Source organism: Colobus angolensis, unplaced genomic scaffold (genome assembly GCF_000951035.1).
Source record: "Colobus angolensis palliatus isolate OR3802 unplaced genomic scaffold, Cang.pa_1.0 Scaffold158, whole genome shotgun sequence".
In the NCBI taxonomy this organism is placed as follows: domain Eukaryota; kingdom Metazoa; phylum Chordata; class Mammalia; order Primates; family Cercopithecidae; genus Colobus; species Colobus angolensis.
The window spans coordinates 479,950-498,068 of NW_012114688.1; the positions used below are offsets into that span (position 1 = coordinate 479,950).

Consider the following 18,119-nt stretch of genomic DNA (forward strand, 5'->3'; position numbering starts at 1 on the left):
TGCAAAAATTTTCTCCCATTCTGTAGGTTGCCTGTTCACTCTGATGGTAGTTTCTTTTGCTGTGCAGAAGCTCTGTAGTTTAATTAGATCCCATTAGTCAATTTTGGCTTTTGTTGGCATTGCTTTTGGTGTTTTAGACATGAAGTCCTTACCCATGCCTATGTCCTGAATGGTATTGCCTAGGTTTTTTTCTAGGGCTTTATGGTTTTAGGTCTAACATTTAAGTCTTTAATCCATCTTGAATTAGTTTTTGTGTAACGTGTAAGGAAGGGATCCAGTTTCAGCTTTCTACATATGGCTAGCCAGTTTTCCCAGCACCATTCATTAAATAGGGAATCCTTTCCCCATTGCTTGTTTTTGCCAGGTTTGTCAAAGATCAGATTGTTGTAGATATGTGGTATTATTTCTGAGGGCTCTGTTCAGTTCCGTTGGTCTATATCTCTGTTTTGGTACCAGTACCATGCTGTTTTGGTTACTGTAGCCTTGTAGTATAGTTTGAAGTCAGGTAACATGATGCCTCCATCTTTGTTCTTTTGGTTTAGGATTGACTTGGCAATGCGGGTCTTTTTTGGTTCCATATGAACTTTAAAGTAGTTTTTCCAATTCTGTGAAGAAAGTCATTGGTAGCTTGATGGTGATGGCATCTATAAATTACCTTGGGCAGTATGGCCATTTTCATAATATTGATTCTTCCTATCCATGAGCATGAAATGTTCTTCCATTTGTCTGTGTCCTCTTTTATTTTGTTGAGCAGTGGTTTGTAGTTCTCCTTGAAGAGGTCCTTCACATCCCTTGTAAGTTGGATTTCTAGATATTTTATTCTCTTTGAAGCAGTTGTGAATGCGACTTCACTCATGATTTGGCTCTCTGTGATCGGTGTATAAGAATGCTTGTGATTTTTGCACATTGATTTTGTATCCTGAGACTTTGCTGAAGTTGCTTATCAGCTTGAGATTTGGGGCTGAGATGATGGGGTTTTCTAAATATACAATGATTTCATCTGCAAACAGGGACAATTTGTCTTCCTCTTTTCCTAATTGAATACCCTTTATTTCTTTCTCCTGCCTGATTGCCCTGGCCAGATAATGGTTGAAAAGTGGTTACTCATAGCAAATTTATTTCGGGTCAACTTTTAAACTTTGAAGGATATTGAGTGTAACAAGAATGTAATTATTTTCATCCAAAATAATTGTATTGCAAGGATTTTGAGTTTTGAAAACATTTTAAAACAAAGCTATCATAGTGTCACTATAAATTTATAGTATTTTTGGCTGTAATTAATTGACCTTTCTTTTCAATTCAATGAAAATCAAAATGTTTCCATTTTTTCCACAATGTTTATAATAATAAGTAATATAATTATTTAATTGTTATTGACTATATAACTATATTCAAATCCTTTAATCGTATTTTATTATGATAAATTATTGAGTCTTATTGCTTTGACATGATGTGGATATCAGAAATTTCATCATTTGAAACTGAGACAGAGTGGGCACGGTGGCTAGCGCCTGTATTCTTAGTAATTTGGGAGGCTGAGGCAGGTGGATTACTTGAGGCCAGGAGTTTGACACCAGCCTGGCCAACATCGTGAAACCTGTCTCTACTAAGAATACAAAAAATTAGCCAGGCATCGTGGCGGGCGCCTGTAATCTCAGCTACTCGGAAGGTAGGAGAATTGCTTGAACCCGGAGGCAGAGGTTGCAGTGAGCCTAGACAGAGCCACTGCACTCCAGCCTGGGTGACACAGCAAGACTCTGTCTAAAAAATAAATAAAATAAAAAAAAATAAAATAAAATAAAATAAAATAAAATAAAATAAAATGTTATTGAGTTATAAGAAAAAAATAAATAAACCTGAGACATACCTTTAATTGGAATTCTCAAATAATTCCCAAGTATCCATACATTGATAAATTAATTGGGAATTACTCATTTCTCCTCCTGAGGTGCCAAGGGCTAAGGGTTATACATGAACAGGAAGGTTTTCAGTTTATTCATTAGTTTCTTCCTAGGCACTTGACAGGGCACATAGACTCTATTTGCTTTTTCTCCTGTTCTCCTGGCTGTCTCTCTCAAATAGTATTCTTTGCTGAAATGTAGCATAGGATTTGTTTTAACTGTACTTATATTTACTTTTTCTTAGATAGCATCGCCTATTTCCTACCTTGTAGACTCATCTCTGATTTCAATATTTGGCAAAGCGTCTCTTTTTTTTTTTTTTTTTTTGGCAGTTTTGCTCTAAAAACAAACTTTCATGCATTTGCCTTAAACTTTTTTTTTTTCAGAAATAAGTAATTCAGACTTTCAAAAAGTCCGATTATCTTTTAAGTTCTATATTTCAATTGGCTCTCTTTGGTATTCCTTTGTTTTTTTTTTTTTTTTTTTTCTAGAGTAGGTAGAATTAACAGACTTTACATATTTTTGTGAACTTCACTTCTTATGATGATTCTCAAAATTTCTTTATTTGGGAACTTGGCTGTCATAATAGGTAAAGTGAAAAAAGTAATGTGGAATGCCACACAATGGCACATAATTTGGCAATAAAAAATGGAAAGTAATTATAATTGCACTATTCTACTGCTTTAGGTAAGTTTATGTCAACATTTCTTTATCTAAATAAACTCCAGTTCACATACGGCTATATCTAGGTTGTGAAATTTGTTGTAATATTTTTAGAAAGAAATTCCTAAAATTCTTACTATGTTTTGGCAGTTTTGAAAAGTAAATCTGAGAAGTATCTTTTTGTAATTTCAAATTGCTATTTTACTTTTTGCTAATACATCACTATGAATAATGGAAAAATCACATATTTTCATGTCCCAGTTTTAAATCATATTATTGCTGGAGGAAAGTCCCAGCTTTGTTTTCATAATTCAGCAAGTATTAGGTAGCTTATAGCCATATTTTCTCCTGTGACATTACTAATAGTTTGTCTTCTCAAATAGGGCAGTTAAAATATCTTTAGATATTAAAAAATGCATTAGAGCCAACTTGAAGAAAATTACAATTTTGTAATTGAGTTAAAGATCTTCATTGGGAATTTAAAAACCTGGATTTTAGTTTTAGCTCTAGTATCAGCAGCTAAGATGACTTTAGGCAAGTTGCTTAAATTCTCTAGCTCTGTTACCTTGTCATTGGAATGAGGAGCTGAACAAGGTGACTACTAGGATTCAGTGCAAGTCTAAAATTCCATGACTGTGTTTTTGTTCATAATATATTTTAGTTAATTATTGAAATGTTGCTGTGCTTTCCAGAGGAGTACCTGTAAACTAGTAATTTAAACCCTTCCTATTGTGTTTGAACCACTTTCCCAAGGGCTGGCATGGGTCTTACTTGCTCCTACACGTAGGAGTTAGTCTGCTCTTATTTAGCCCTTTAGATATTTAGCACATTTTAGCCAGAATATCTGACACAGATTAATTATTATTATTATTATTATTTTTTTGAGACAAAGACTCACTCTGTCACCAAGGCTGGAGTGCAGTGGCGTGATCTTGGCTCACTGCAACCTCCGCCTGCTTGGTTCAAGTGATTCTTGTGCCTCATCCTCCTGAGTAACTAAGATTACAGGTGTGTGCCATCGCACCCAGCTAATTTTTGTATTTTTTTTAGGAGAGACAGGGTTTCACCATGTTGGCCAGCCTAATCTCAAACTCCTGGCCTCAACTGATCCGCCTGCCGTGGCCTCCCAAAGTGTTGGGATTACAGGCATGAGCCACTGTGTTCAGCCCAAATGATTTTATAAGGGTAGAAGACTTCACATCGTAGTGGGAGAATTCAATGTCTCCCTTTTTCACTGAAGTCTCACCAGGAATCATGTCTTTTCTGACACTCTTGCTGGTGAGCCCTAGTTCTGCTTTGTCAAACTTATTTGAGATCAAGCTGGCCCTTGTGACAATCATTGCTGGTATAGACTTTTCATAACATCAAGAAACTTCAAGCACCACTATTTCCTTTCTACTTCCCCATGTGCCTTTTAAAGTATAGAAGCTGTATTCCAATATATATCTAGATGTCAGGTTACAGTGATCTACTTTTGGACTTGAGGCATTTTTTGGACTCCCCTGCCTATAAGTCTCACTTGCATTCTTTGTGAACAAAGAGCACACACACTCTCAAATGTATATGCCCACACACAAGCATATGGTATCTTGTACACCTCCCTGCACACACACAAACACAAGCATAATGCTTGACTTTGGACTCTGCGCTTTAACTGAGAGTGTTCATTTTTCCTGGTTGTTACCTTCATTCCAGTTTTGTGAGCTTTGCTGTCAAAGTGGCTGTGCATCTCACATAGAGTGGCTGCTGTTGGCAACCCATGAACAATGAGCTTAAACAGAAGAATGGGGGTAATGTTTATTGTAATAAAGATTGGACATTAAATTCCTTGGGGGAATGAACCAAATCCAATGTTTTCCTGTTCACTGACATTTTTTATATTGATGCTGTTTTGGATCTTCTGGAGAAGGGAGGGAAAAAAAAAAAACTTCCGCAAATCAGCTCTTTCATTCAAAAATGGAATTCAGAAGGCTATTTTAGCTAGCTTTTTTTTGACAATCCCGGATTTAATCAGTTTTTACTGTGATGAAGACAGTTAGCCTCACAAATTTTGTGGAAATCTAAAGCGATGAAGGGTGTTGTTAAGGGGGAAACAGAGTGCAATTGTTTAAATAATCCTGGGCCAATAGCATTTGGTAGGTGGAGTTACTGTTGTGTGCATTACAGAGCAAGATAATTCTGAATGAAGACTTTAAACATTACACATGCTGGACGGATTCTGGGTCTGCTCTTTGTGCAAACAAAACAAGTGACTAGGTTTTGCTTACTATCCATTAGTGAATGCAGCTTGTTTGATAAGATTTTTTTTTAAAAAAATACATGTAAAGGATTTATCAAAAGCCCTTATGAATATTTCATGAGTTGATATATTCAGCTGAATGAATTCAGTGAGTGTCAGTGTGTAGCTTGCAGACAAACCTCATCCACAAGGAGGCTACTGACATTGGAAGCACTTTGGCGCATTTTCAGAGGCAAAGCCAGCCTGATAAAGCTCCTTGTGACAGCCTGACTTGCTATTCTTCGTGTATGCTGCTCTTGCTCTAAGACGCTCATACATTGGAGTCACAGCTTCGTAAATTAAACTGGAAATAGTTTGCAGACTTACCAGTCTTCTAACCTGCAGCAGTGTCTCTGCTATGTTTGAGATTTTTGTTTTGGATGGTGAAAGCTAGCACTCCTTACAAGACATGACAGCAAAAGATTCTTCAAAGGAACTTACTGCTTCTGAACCTGAGGTTTGCATAAAGACTTTCAAGGAGCAAATGCATTTAGAACTTGAGCTTCCGAGATTACCAGGAAACAGACCTACATCTCCTAAAATTTCTCCACGCAGTTCACCAAGGAACTCACCATGCTTTTTCAGAAAGTTGCTGGTGAATAAAAGCATTCGGCAGCGTCGTCGCTTCACTGTGGCTCATACATGGTAAGATGAGACTTGGAGGTATCTACAGTGCTTTTCAGATTCTTGCATTAGCACCAGTGATTAGCAGTGTAGAAAATGGAACATTTGAGTTTTGTTCCTAATACATACCACAAGTGTGAAATGAATGGAGACCAAATTAGCTGAAGAATACATAAATGCACTGTGTGCTAAATTGTCATTGTGCTACTAGCTATTTCCAGATAAAATATGCTTTTAACTGCAGAGCCTTTAAAATTACTGCTTATCAGAATACATAGCTAATTCTAGGTAAGTCGAGTAATAAATGAATTTTTAAAGTCAGTTTTTTGCTTCATATCTGTTGAGGTGGTAGGTGACTTTTTTGTTCTGTGATTGTTAGTGATTTAAAAAAATAATTTTGGGACATGAATAAGTGTTTTAATCTTAGTTCTAACTTATTTTTAAGATAATGTATAAAGTCTAACTTAATTTGTTGTACCACCATGTTTATAGCATATAAACCAGTGAGTTTTTAATTTATTGACTTATCTTTACATTACTTAAGGAAAGGGAAAACTAAGTCCTCACTTCTGAAATTGCATGATTAGTTACTTTAATATATGATTCCAAAATGTTGTTATCTTTAAGAGCCTCTTTTTTAAAAAAAAAAAAAAATAGAACTTAAAATTTATAGATGTTTTTGGAATAACCAGCAAATAAATTCAAGAACCCTCTCTAAAACTTGCTCTGAGCCTGCCACCTTTAATACATATGTTTACAAGGTATGTAAATATAGTAGGGTAACGTCCTTAAACAGTATAATGATGAAATGTAAGGATAAAACACAATGAAATTAAATCACTTTTACTGTAAGAGCCAGGCCACTTCAGATTTCTTTGGAGGATGTATTTTCTTTCAGATTAACGTAGCTTTAAAAATTAAGTAGCTGTACCTTAGTTTTTTCTAGCAGGGACCATAGCAGTAAAGGGAGCATGTACATCTTAAAGACAATTCTAACACAGTGATTTTGTGACTACATGCTGGATTGCCAATCAACATTATAAATTGAGGAGATCTGATTTTTAAAAATTAATACTCACTTGAATTATTTTCTATTTATCTAAAATGCTTGTCTGCTTAATCTACTGTATAATGCATTGGCAAATTAAAGTTATGCCTAGAAAGATATAGCTTGCCTTTGATAGATACCACATGTTTAGCCAACACATACTTTGCCTGGAATATATGTTGGGCTTGTTCTTGCTTTATGACAATAGACTGTCCATATAATGACTTTATTGCAGAATTTCTTTGGTGATCTTCTTGATGTAGTAAATCATGTTGTTTGATTGTAATCTCTTATTTGCAAAATACACGTGGTTAGTCTTTCAAAGCCTACCAATGATGGTAACATTTGTAGAAAGGGAAGGTTTATGTATAAAGATGTACTGACTTGAAGAAGTCCTCTCTTTTGTGCTTTATCCCACCCCTAACATGTATGTATTTTCTTATAGTTTGCTAAGTAGTATAACTGAATAGGGAAGGTATATAAACATATGCTTTATTTATATTTATTTCTATTGTTTTATCTGAATTATATGAATTAATTCATATAATTATGAAAATAATATATATAGAAAATACATAATAGATGTACATCTTTTCTTACTTGAGTTAATATTAAGTCACTATTTTAACCAAAAGGATATTTAATTTTAGATAGCTAATTTTTAGATAATAATATGTCTTCTTAAACCCTCAGTAATATTTTTCTTAATGTAGAGTTTTGGTTCTGAACACAATAGTGTGACCTTTCTTTTTCTTATAATAGATTTTTGATGTGCTAAGAACATAGAGCTATAAATACTGGAGTTTTTTACTTTTCCAAAAACCCCAATTTAAAAATGATTAAAGAGCTAGTTTTACTCACGCATTATACAAATTTTCTTGCAGCAAGTTGCAAAAGGAACAATTACATGGTATCTGAAGTTACCTATGCTAATAAGATGATATTCTTTTAGTTGAGTTAAAACAAAATTTTACAATTGCCAAAAAAGAAAACATAGGACTTTGATATAATGCTCTATAATATAGGTTAAAATAATTCATTAATCATTAAACTTGTAAAATAACTTTAGTTATGACTATGATTCATTTTCACCCTTTTCACTTTCAACTCACACATTCCCCTTCTGATGTTTCTTAGTAAAACTGTTTCACAGTTTGTTTTCAGCTCATGACTAAAGCTTTATTTATATTTATATCTATTGTTTTATCTGAATATATGCTTAACATTTTTCAAATTTATTTTCATACAACATGTGATGAAAATCTCTTTCTGGAAAATAGACATATATCTTACATATTTTCACGACTTTTCAAATCTTAAAAATTTTGCCTTTCCCAGGGGAACCCCAATAAAGGCTCTGGCCGAAAGCTTCATGCTTTCCCCTTGCTTCACTTTTTTGTCTCTTGAGCACCCTAATGTCTTTCCAATGAATATGCGTGGCTCTGTATGGGCTGCCATACCTCCTGTCTCTAAGAATTGTGAGTATAATAAACTTTTCTTTCTTGAATTTCCAAGAAATTTAATGTGCTTTTTTTACATTAGATGAAATGGTTACATGAGGAAATAAGAGCATAAGTACTTTACTTTTGCCTCTGTCATAGTGAAATGTAACCAGCCTTTCACGATCAATGATTGGTATTTTCCAAACCATGCACTTAAGTTAGAAATTCCAAGATATGCACTTAGAAGTCTCTAAAAACATGTTATTACTTTACAGTAGACAGTAGGCTTCTTTTAAGAAGATTGGATTGTTTTGATTCCAGCGTTGAAATTAAAGTAATTTTCATGATGAAGCTAAACAATGCAGAGGATGCAGTTTATATGCAAACCCACTAAACAGTTTTTATTTGTAGATTTCATATTTTAGTCAGATGGATGTGTAGTTCTGGCTTTAAAAATCCAAGTTATGAACTGTGGACTAATGGCAGAAGATTTAAGAAATATTTATGAAATTCTGACTCTGGGCTATTTAAAAATATCTGAGGAAATGTGGATATTCCATGTGTTGTCACCAATCAGAATATTTACAAAATCCTAAATCTGGAAGGAATTTGGATGATTATCTCATTGCTTCCTTTTACCCTTGGGCAGGACCACAATTACTCCATCTTTAACATATGGGGAATCTGCCCTACTTTTAAGACTCCAGAGAAAATAATTCTAAAACCTCACTTAGTATACAATCTTACTACTTTATAGTCCAGGTACTAGAAAACTATTTGTGATGATTTATCTGTATTATTTATATATTATGTATAATATGTTTTCCCCTCAGTAGATGTTGTTAATAAAAAAGATGCATAAGAGCCTGCATGAATCTGAAGATCATTATTAACTGGTGCCAGCGTTTTCTTTTTCATTCACTCAACATATGTAATTGAGCACTGCTGTGAGCAAGAAGAGAAAAAAAATCTGATTCAACCCACATGTATTCCAACACCTACTATATTTTAAGTTTTTTACTAGAATGTCTGCATATGTTATCTCATTTAAGTTTCATTTGGAATATAAGTATACTCCAAATTCATGATCCTTTCAATATTGCCTATTGCAGATATCAAAAGTATTTTGAATTGCTTTAGCCTCTTATAGGTGTTTATACTCCATTAATCATTATTTTGACTCTGAACCACCATCTCAAATTTCAAAATTTTTCTTTGAATTTTGAGACCCAAAAGTGGATACCACACTCTTTGTTAGATGATATGAGAAAATATACATAGGAAACATGTAATAAGTTGCAAAGTGTCAATGGAACCTTCAGAATTACTGAATCGGAAAACTACTGCCAGAGTTCTCAGGTAACATACTCTTTATCCCCAATCCCACATCAGGGATGCTAACTTCTGGAGCACAGTGTTATCCTACCTGTCCTGTATGGCCTGCCTGTGCTTGCCTGGTACTTGTCACACAGTGTCCAGCTTTTATAACCTTCCCTTCTTTGTTGATGCCCCAACCTCAGTCATCAGTTCTCTTTCATCATTAGCAACATGATGCTCTCTGAAGAAAGCTACTGCAATGGTCTTGAATATATCCTGGACCCACCGCACCCCCAAATACCGCCCTCCCCCCACCCCGCCAACTCCTGCTCCGTGCCCCCTGCCCCACTGTATTGCTGCTCCTTTCTGGAGCTCTCTTCTTGTATTGGTGAGCACTATCCTTTATCTGTCTGTCCATGCTTGCACACAGGAAACAATATTTTTGTAACTAGAAGTTAGTAGGAGAAAAGAGGCTTGTATTCCTTTTTCTCATTTAGTTTTACCTATATCTTGGAAACCTTTTCTCGTTTTAACAAAGGTTTGTGAAGTCTTTACTTGTATATCTAATATTTGAATATAAAAGTTTTAAAAGCCATAGTTAGTACTCTAAAGGGACTTATATTTGGCAAGACAACACTGGATTAAGTGGAGAATAGGCAAAAAAAACAGTGAATATGGCATATGATTGACCTTTCTCAGAACTGCAGATGTGCTTGCTGTATTACACAACTTAGTCCTAGTTTGTTAGCTAACTCTACTGGAACTGTGCTTGTAATATTGATCAGTTGCCTTGAATTCTTTCCTGGTAATATTGGAAATTTTTTGAAAAATGTCTGTCTTTACATATTTATTGGTTCAACATTTGTTTGAACAAAACATTTGTTTAGAGGCTACTGTGCACCAGGCTCTGATCTGGGCTTAGGAGACACACAATGAGAAAGACCCCTTGTCTTCAAAGAACTCCTATACTAGCTGGAAGACAAACTTATGCAATAATAATTAATCAATGGTGTGGGAATAATGCTACTGAAGCGTGTTGTTCAACTTGTCATGAGAGCACAGAAGAAATAACTACCACTAGAGAGTGAGTCAATGTGTTAAGGTAAGTTTAGAGAAGAGATGACATTTGTGTGGGGTTGTGACAAATAAATAGGAATTTTCTAGGAGAAAAGTGGGCAGGAAAGGTATTTTTTGGTCAAGGAAGCAATAATTAGGAAATCCTGTTAACAAATAATAACAATAATAGCTCTAATATATTCAGCACTTACATAATGTGTTGGATATTAGTTCTAAATGTATTTACTCATTTAAGCACATAAAAACCCCATGAGTTATATACTATTATATTATTTTCATTTTATAGGAAAAGGAATAAAGGTCAGAGAGGACAAGTAATTTGTCCAAGTTTACACAGAAAATGAACAGTTGAATTGCGATTTGACTCTGAGCATGAGCGAAAGTACACATAGTTCACTGGGGTTTCAGCCTAAGGATGCAAGGTGGGAAAGCTAGGAAGTAAGACTGTGCCAGCAGGTTGGAGCCATTTGCTAGGGCTTCCAATATCATGAACAAGACTTGGGGCTTTAGCCCATCCACCCTCAGTGGGGAGCCATGACAGGTTATGAGAAAGGGATTGCCATGTATTATTTTTATTTTGGAAAGGTACTTTGCAGGTCAGGCAGAGAATGGATTAGAGGACAAGGAGCTTAAAGGTAAAGGGAAAAGGGACAGTGTGCATTTGAGAGATAATGACTTCTACTTATTTTGTATATCCTGTAACATTGAAAACTATGCATATGACTTGCTTTATGACTTAACAAATTATGGTTTTTGGAAACTGGGAGGAAAGCATGTGAACTTGGTGTCTCTTGATTTACACCATGATGCTGTGGATACTCTTAGCTGGTACAATACCCACATATGCATCAAACAATCAGCAAAGGTGCATAGGAGGATGTGTGCATCTGAGGAAGACCTTATTAGCTCAGTCCTAATTTAGTAGAGGTGCTTTGTATTTTGCTTTAAGTGCAGACTCCTAGTGGGTTAAAAAAAAAAGCAGGTATTATCTTAGTCCACAATCTGAATCAAATGGCAGTAAAAATCTATGCCTCATAGCCCGAGTCTGTTGCTTTAATCAGAGCAAGCATTTTATCAGTACATCTATAAATAGTGTTTTCCTGGCCTTTTAGTGTCCTCAAGTCTTCAATATATTGAATTTTTAAAATACTTACTGTAAAAAGGGCTTTGCAAAGTAATGGTGACAACCCCCAGGACACATGCCGGAAGGTGGCCCAGCAAGCTTGCCAGCTGCCTTTCTGCTAAAGGCTAAACCCATTTTGCTAAATCCCACTTGTGTTCTCTTTCCATTCCTTTCTGTTTTGTTATCTCTCAGTTTTTCTCCTTGGATGTTTATAGTGATTCCTTCTCTAACATCACTGAAAATGCACTTGCAACATTATGCTAGAAGCATTTAAGTGATTTCTTAGAAAAAATCTCAGATGCTTACCATGGTTTTCAGGCCCTACATTATCTGGCCCCGGGCTGCTTCCAACCTCCTCTCCTGTTCTCCAGCCTTGTGAACCTTCTTTCTGTTGTTCAGCAAACAAAGCCCGTATCCACTTCTGGCCTTTGCACTTGGTTTTCTTCTGCCTGGAAGAAAAGTACCTGGATGTTAACATAGTTTCCTCTTATGTCCATTCAGGATTCTACTATCTCCAGGTATCACTATCTGGAGAGGCCTTTGCTGACCTCCCTATCTAAAATAGCACCCTTTCGCCTTCTAGTTCCTTGTCTCTTTGGTATTTATTATTACCTGAAAATACACTATAGACATGCTTATGTGTTATATTGTCTTATCCTTTCATCATCTGCCATGGCTGCTAAATTGAATGAGGGCAATGATTCTGTCTTGTTTTCAGTATCCTGAGAGCATACAAGAAAGACAGTCATTTAACATATACTTGTTGAAGAAAATAAAGAATGAATATGGTTTGTTTCCTGCTCTTTATTCTTTGAGCACTTTTCCTTTAGCTTGATATGAAGGAACCGGAAAGGAAGCTTTGTTGATACTTACTCTACAAGCATCCTTCTCCATTCATCTCTCAATAGCTGTGCTCCGTTTCTGTTAGTAGAGTTACTATAACTTCCTTCCTATATTGTATTCTATGATATTGCAGATGCAGATTTAATTATAATATCTCACTAGAGCCTAACTGCTTTACATGGTAGCCTATTTAATTAAGTCACCATGTACAAATCATATTACCTAGTCTGTAGTGCTGTAAAGTAAATATTTGTCTGTAGCACTGTATAATTATTTATTTGGTTATTCTTCATGCATCAAGTAGCATGGTTGGTGCATCAGCTTAGGAAATCTCTACATATCTCTCACCGACTGCCTGAGAAGAAGTGCTGTATGGGGGAATCTATTTGTTATTTTGCCTTCAAAATGTTTACATAGTGCACATTAGAATGCTTAATTATCTATATTTTTTCCACTGGTGCAACATTTACAATATTAACTCTAGCAGCAGCTACAGCAATTTGAGCTTTTAATAGGATTTCCCCAGGGAACTTGGAAGTAAGAAGTCTACGACTTGTAGAGTGAGGAAATGACAAGTTAATAACCCTTGTACTCTAGAAAAGACATCACTGAGAGGGAAACTGTTCACTTGCTTCTGTCTCATTTTGTTTTTCCTGAACTAGGAGGTTGGGGACCTCTGTCACTGGTAGTAATTTGTTTGACATAAATATGTTTGAATACCACTGTGTACTGTAAGTTGAAATGAAAAATAAGTTGACTTCTCAGGTTGCTTCTTGCTGGAACTTAGGGAGAATGAGGATGTCTGCTTCTCAAGACCTTTTTGAAGAGAATGCCTATGCGGTGATGTGCTCCCTTGACAGACTCAGGCTTGTCCTCCTCTTCCTAACTATACCTCTCCCGACTCAGGTTTATTGCAAACTATGCAGATTGGAAGTAAGGGGATGGAGGATAGTGTGGCTTCAAAGAGTGCTTCTTTCAAACTGTATTTTCAGGAAAATCAGTGATCTAGATCTAGGAACCATTTGGGGATTCCTCGAAAAAGTGGATGGTGATGATCTGTTTCCTGGTTCTGGGTCAGAACAAAGCAACATGGATGATTATATGCTTGGAGAATTTTGGAGGATTCTCACACAAGTTCATAATCTCCAAGTACTTGAAAATCCAGTTTAAGAGTTAAATGAGTAGAGGGAGAAAAGAAATCTGTTTAATTGTGCTTAATAAAGTCACAGGCATTTCCAGATAATTTATAACATTAAAATTATCTTCATCTAATATGTTCAGGAATGGCAGTAGGATAAATGAGGAGGATGAAAGCAACTGTGGGTCAGGGAGACATCAATGGTAGTGAAAATTTTAAATTTCAAAGTTGAAAGAATAGTACAATGAACACTCTTTACCTAGATATACTAATTGTTAGTGGTTTCTCTTATTTACCTCTGTATCTCTTTCTGTGTATAAGAGCATATATATGTTTTCTTTATGTTGAAGAGAGCACATTTAGATGGAGAGCAGTAGTTTTGGGATCAAAAGAAAACTATTATTTATTTTTAAATAGTTTCCATGTCATCAATATGCTGTTATTGTAATTCATCCATGTTTTTGTATTTATTAGTAGTTTATTCGCTTTTATTATTAAGTGGTATTCCTTTGTATTGGGTGTACTACAATTTGTTTATCTGTTCACCAACTGGATAGAAATTTGAATTTCCAGTCTTTTGGCTATTATGAATAAAGATGACATATACATTCATGTATAGTTTTCTCGGTAAACATATATTCTAATCTTTCTTGGGTAAATATCTTAGAGTGGCATTGATAGGTTGTATGGTGAAGTATATGCTTTTTTGGTTGTTATTTGTTTTTGTTTTTTGACACAGAACCTTGCTCGGTTGCCCAGGCTGGAGTGCAGTGGCATGATCTTGGCTTACTGCAACCTCTGCCTCATGGGTTTAAACGAGTCTCGTGCCTCAGTCTCCTGAGTAGCTGGGGCTACAGGTGCATGCTACCACACCCGGTTCATTTTTGTACTTTTTGTAGAGATGGGTTTTCACCATGTTGCCCAGGCTAGTGTAGACCTCCTGGGCTCAAGCAATCTGCCTGCCTCAGCCTTCCAAAATGCTGTGATTATAGGCATGAGCCACCGTGCCTGGCCTAAACTATATGCTTTACTTTATAAAACACTGCAAAACTGTTTTCCATCATGGATGTCCCACCTTATAGTCTTACTAGCTATATATGAGAGTTCTTATTATTCTATATCTGTGAGGGCATTTTGAACTGTCAGTTTTTTTTTTTTTTTAATTTTAGTCATTCTAATAGATGAGTAGTGGTAACTTGCTGTGATTTTAATTTGCATTTCCCTTATGACTAGTAATACCGAACATATTTTAATGTCTTTATTTGCTATCCTTATCTCTTTGGTGAAATAAAATTGTTTATACAACTCATGTATCAATAAATTTTGCAAATATTTTAATTCTTACGAGCGCATTAACATATTGACAAGTTATGAATACATTTGTAGCACCAGTTTAAAAAAGAAAACTATTAAAATATAGTAGAGGGTTAAAGGCATCTACTATAATATATGATTTTTCTTTTTTTTTTTTTTTTTTTTTTTTTTTCGAGACGGAGTCTCGCTCTGTCGCCCAGGCTGGAGTGCAGTGGCCGGATCTCAGCTCACTGCAAGCTCCACCTCCCGGGTTTACGCCATTCTCCTGCCTCAGCCTCCCGAGTAGCTGGGACTACAGGCGCCCGCCACCTCGCCCAGCTAGTTTTTTGTATTTTTTTTTTTTTAGTAGAGACGGGGTTTCACCATGTTAGCCAGGGTGGTCTTGATCTCCTGACCTCGTGATCCGCCCATCTCGGCCTCCCAAAGTGCTGGGATTACAGGCTTGAGCCACCGCGCCCGGCCATATGATTTTTCTTGCTGATAAATTATTGATTTTCATTACTTAAAATGGTTTCTAAGAGATGATGTCTATAGGATTCAAATTTTCTTCCCCAAGAAGGGAAGTTATTTTTTAAAAATAAATCTATAAAAATTTTATAAATGTGAAACACTATACAATGTCTTAATGTAGTATATTGGGTTTTATCATTGTATAATTTTGATGTTATCTTGAATTTAATTTTTATGGTGAATCTTTGTTTTATGTTACTTCATCTGGAGTTGAGAATGCTAGGTTGGGTATCAGTATTTTACCTTGATTTTCTCTTGAAACTTTAGATCAATCCTAGACCTAATTTAACTGTTCTAGACCTCAATTATTTAATTGGCAAAATGTAGAAAAGAGTTTTATGTTCAGATATTTTCAAATGTTAATTTAATTAAAAAATATCTACCTAGACTGTGAGTTACCTGTTTCTCGAGATAATAAAGTACTTAGAACAGTACTTCAAGCGTTATAAGTTGTATAGTAGATGTTACTGTTTAATTATCTGACTAAATCTCTAAACACACACAAACATGCATATTGTTGTCAGGGTTGGTTGGTAAAGCAGGAACTAGTTTTTTTATTTTTTGGAAAGCATCACTGTGTATGGACTGTGCCAATTTGAAAGAGTCACAGTGCATATGGGTTAGTAAAGAAATACATTTATAATATCCACAGTGTGACAATTCAGTATACTGAGAAACAAAATATCATTCATTTGCTGTCATGTAATAATCATATCCTAATGAACCAAGCTAAATTATACTACAATGCACTAATTATCAGAAGACCCAGTGTGAATAGCTTACATTCCCAGTAAGAAACTTAATATTGTCTTGTTTTGCTCTCGTCAATACATTTTTTTTAAAAAAACCATTTATCATCTTCCACTGTGTGAAAGAGATAGGAAGAGGACCACTTTGAAGTCATTCCATCCACTTGTACCAATAAGCATAAAAGAAAAAGACAAAACAAAACATAAGAAGATGACTTGTCCATTTCAGGATCCACATATTAAAAGACAATATAGGATTCAGTAAACAAATGCCTTGGAAGAATTCTAGTGTCATCAAACTTCTTTATTTCAAAGTGTCTCCTTTCCATCCTTTCTGGTCCTCTACAAAATTAATAAGCTCAGACTATTTGTTGCAGCGTAGAGGATCTGAGCATGCTTCTGTGGCTTATTTCTGCTGCAATTCCCTCAGCAGTTTATACAGGAATCACCATCGGGATTCTTCAGGCCAGAAGAGAGGTCAGAGAAGAGTGGACAAATAAACAATGGGATCTAAGTCTTTCTCGCTAGGGTCCTAACTGTCCAAGACTTCCTCCTGAGAGTCTGCTGTTGAAATTCATATGCATATTTCAATTTCATGGGGTTAACCCTGGCTGTTGTCTTTACCTGTCAGCCTGCTCAGCCAGGTGTGAGTTCACCCATAAAACAGTGTCTTTCACATACTCATTTACCAAAACGACTTAGAGACTTTAGGATGCCAGATGATATGATGCAAAAAGCACAGCATTTGGTTTCTAACTGCACCTTTTTCCAGACACTGTTTTTGGGCAAACCATTCAACCTATCTTAGAAAAAGTAGAAAAATTAGAAAAACTCTACCTGTATTTCATTAGGACTTTATGAAGATTAAATGAAGTAATGTGTATATGATGGTTAGTATAATCCCTGGCCAATGGCAGGTAATAAGCAGTCCTTAGTTCACTAATGTATCGAAAGCTTATGATTTTGCGTAAAATTTATATAATATGTATCATAATGTAAACTACTTAAAGATCTTTATAACATGGTTCAATTAAATCAGTTTTCATTGAGCAAATGTGGTACATCTTAAATCCATTCTTTTAGACCACTTAGATATTACTTAGTTTCATAGGATATGACTTTATCATAAAGCCCATATTAATTATCCTTACCACAATAAAATAAGAAGTAATAAATCCTTGTGTATTATGGTATGTAATCACTCTCATTCATCACAGAGACCATTCCAAATTGCAGATTTTGACCATAGAATAATCTTTTTTTTTTTTTTCCATTTACCTTCTTGAATTTGATACTTTCTCTGTTAGTGAAACTATTAATAGATACCAATGAACCACTGCTTTTTTAAGTTAACATAAAAAACATTTAATGGTCTTTTCAAAGTGCCAGAATGTCTCTGAAGTTGTTTTCCTTCATGGGATCTAACATCCTAGTGACTTGTTTATATAAGAAAGTTTATTCATGAGACACAGTGGAAAAGCGTCTAGGGATCTAGATTGACAGAATCTAGACATGTATCCTGGCACCACCACTTACACACTGTTTATTTATGTGTTTATTTATTTTTTGAGTGGAGAAGGAGTAGTCATTTAACCTTTGGGAGCATCAACTTCCTTAACAGTAAATAAGAGATAAAAAAATTACACTTATTTCTCTACTTATATAATGTTATATGATTATATAATATTTACAAATATTAATTAGTATGGTTGAGAAGCATGGCAAAAGAAAGATAAAGATTACTGGTCAGAAAAGTAATGGTACTCTATCATTACAATATAAAAATCAAAGTGCTTGACTTAAGTGCCACAGGTATATTTGTATGTATGTAAAGAGCACCCCATTAATAAATATTATCGAATACTATACACATTGATCCAGATTTCTTTTATAAAAGAAGGAAGAGTTTCTGCTGTATGGGACCATGTAAGTGAGAGACTGGAGACAGGAGACAGACTAAATGGTACCTTAAGATCCCATCTACCCCATGGGTCTTTTTTTTAAATTTTATTTTATTTTATTTTATTTTTTTTTATTATACTTTAAGTTCTAGGGTACATGTGCATAACGTGCAGGTTTGTTACATATGTAT

The 18,119-nt window shown here is 35.1% G+C and overlaps 1 protein-coding gene across 5 annotated transcripts in view; it reads left to right on the forward strand.

Annotated features, from left to right (window-relative positions):
• The window catches only part of PDE4B (phosphodiesterase 4B, cAMP-specific), a 621,546-nt gene that overhangs the window by 223,201 nt on the left and 380,226 nt on the right, over window positions 1-18,119 (forward strand). The window contains exon 1 of one of the 5 annotated variants that reach the window (XM_011936842.1): window positions 4,392-5,487. The exons of the other annotated variants lie outside the window; for them this stretch is intronic. Coding sequence (XP_011792232.1) covers window positions 5,252-5,487 — 236 coding nt within the window. The 5' untranslated portion in view covers window positions 4,392-5,251. Of the gene's footprint in view, window positions 1-4,391; window positions 5,488-18,119 lie in introns of those variants that run through there. 5 annotated transcript variants of the gene reach the window in all.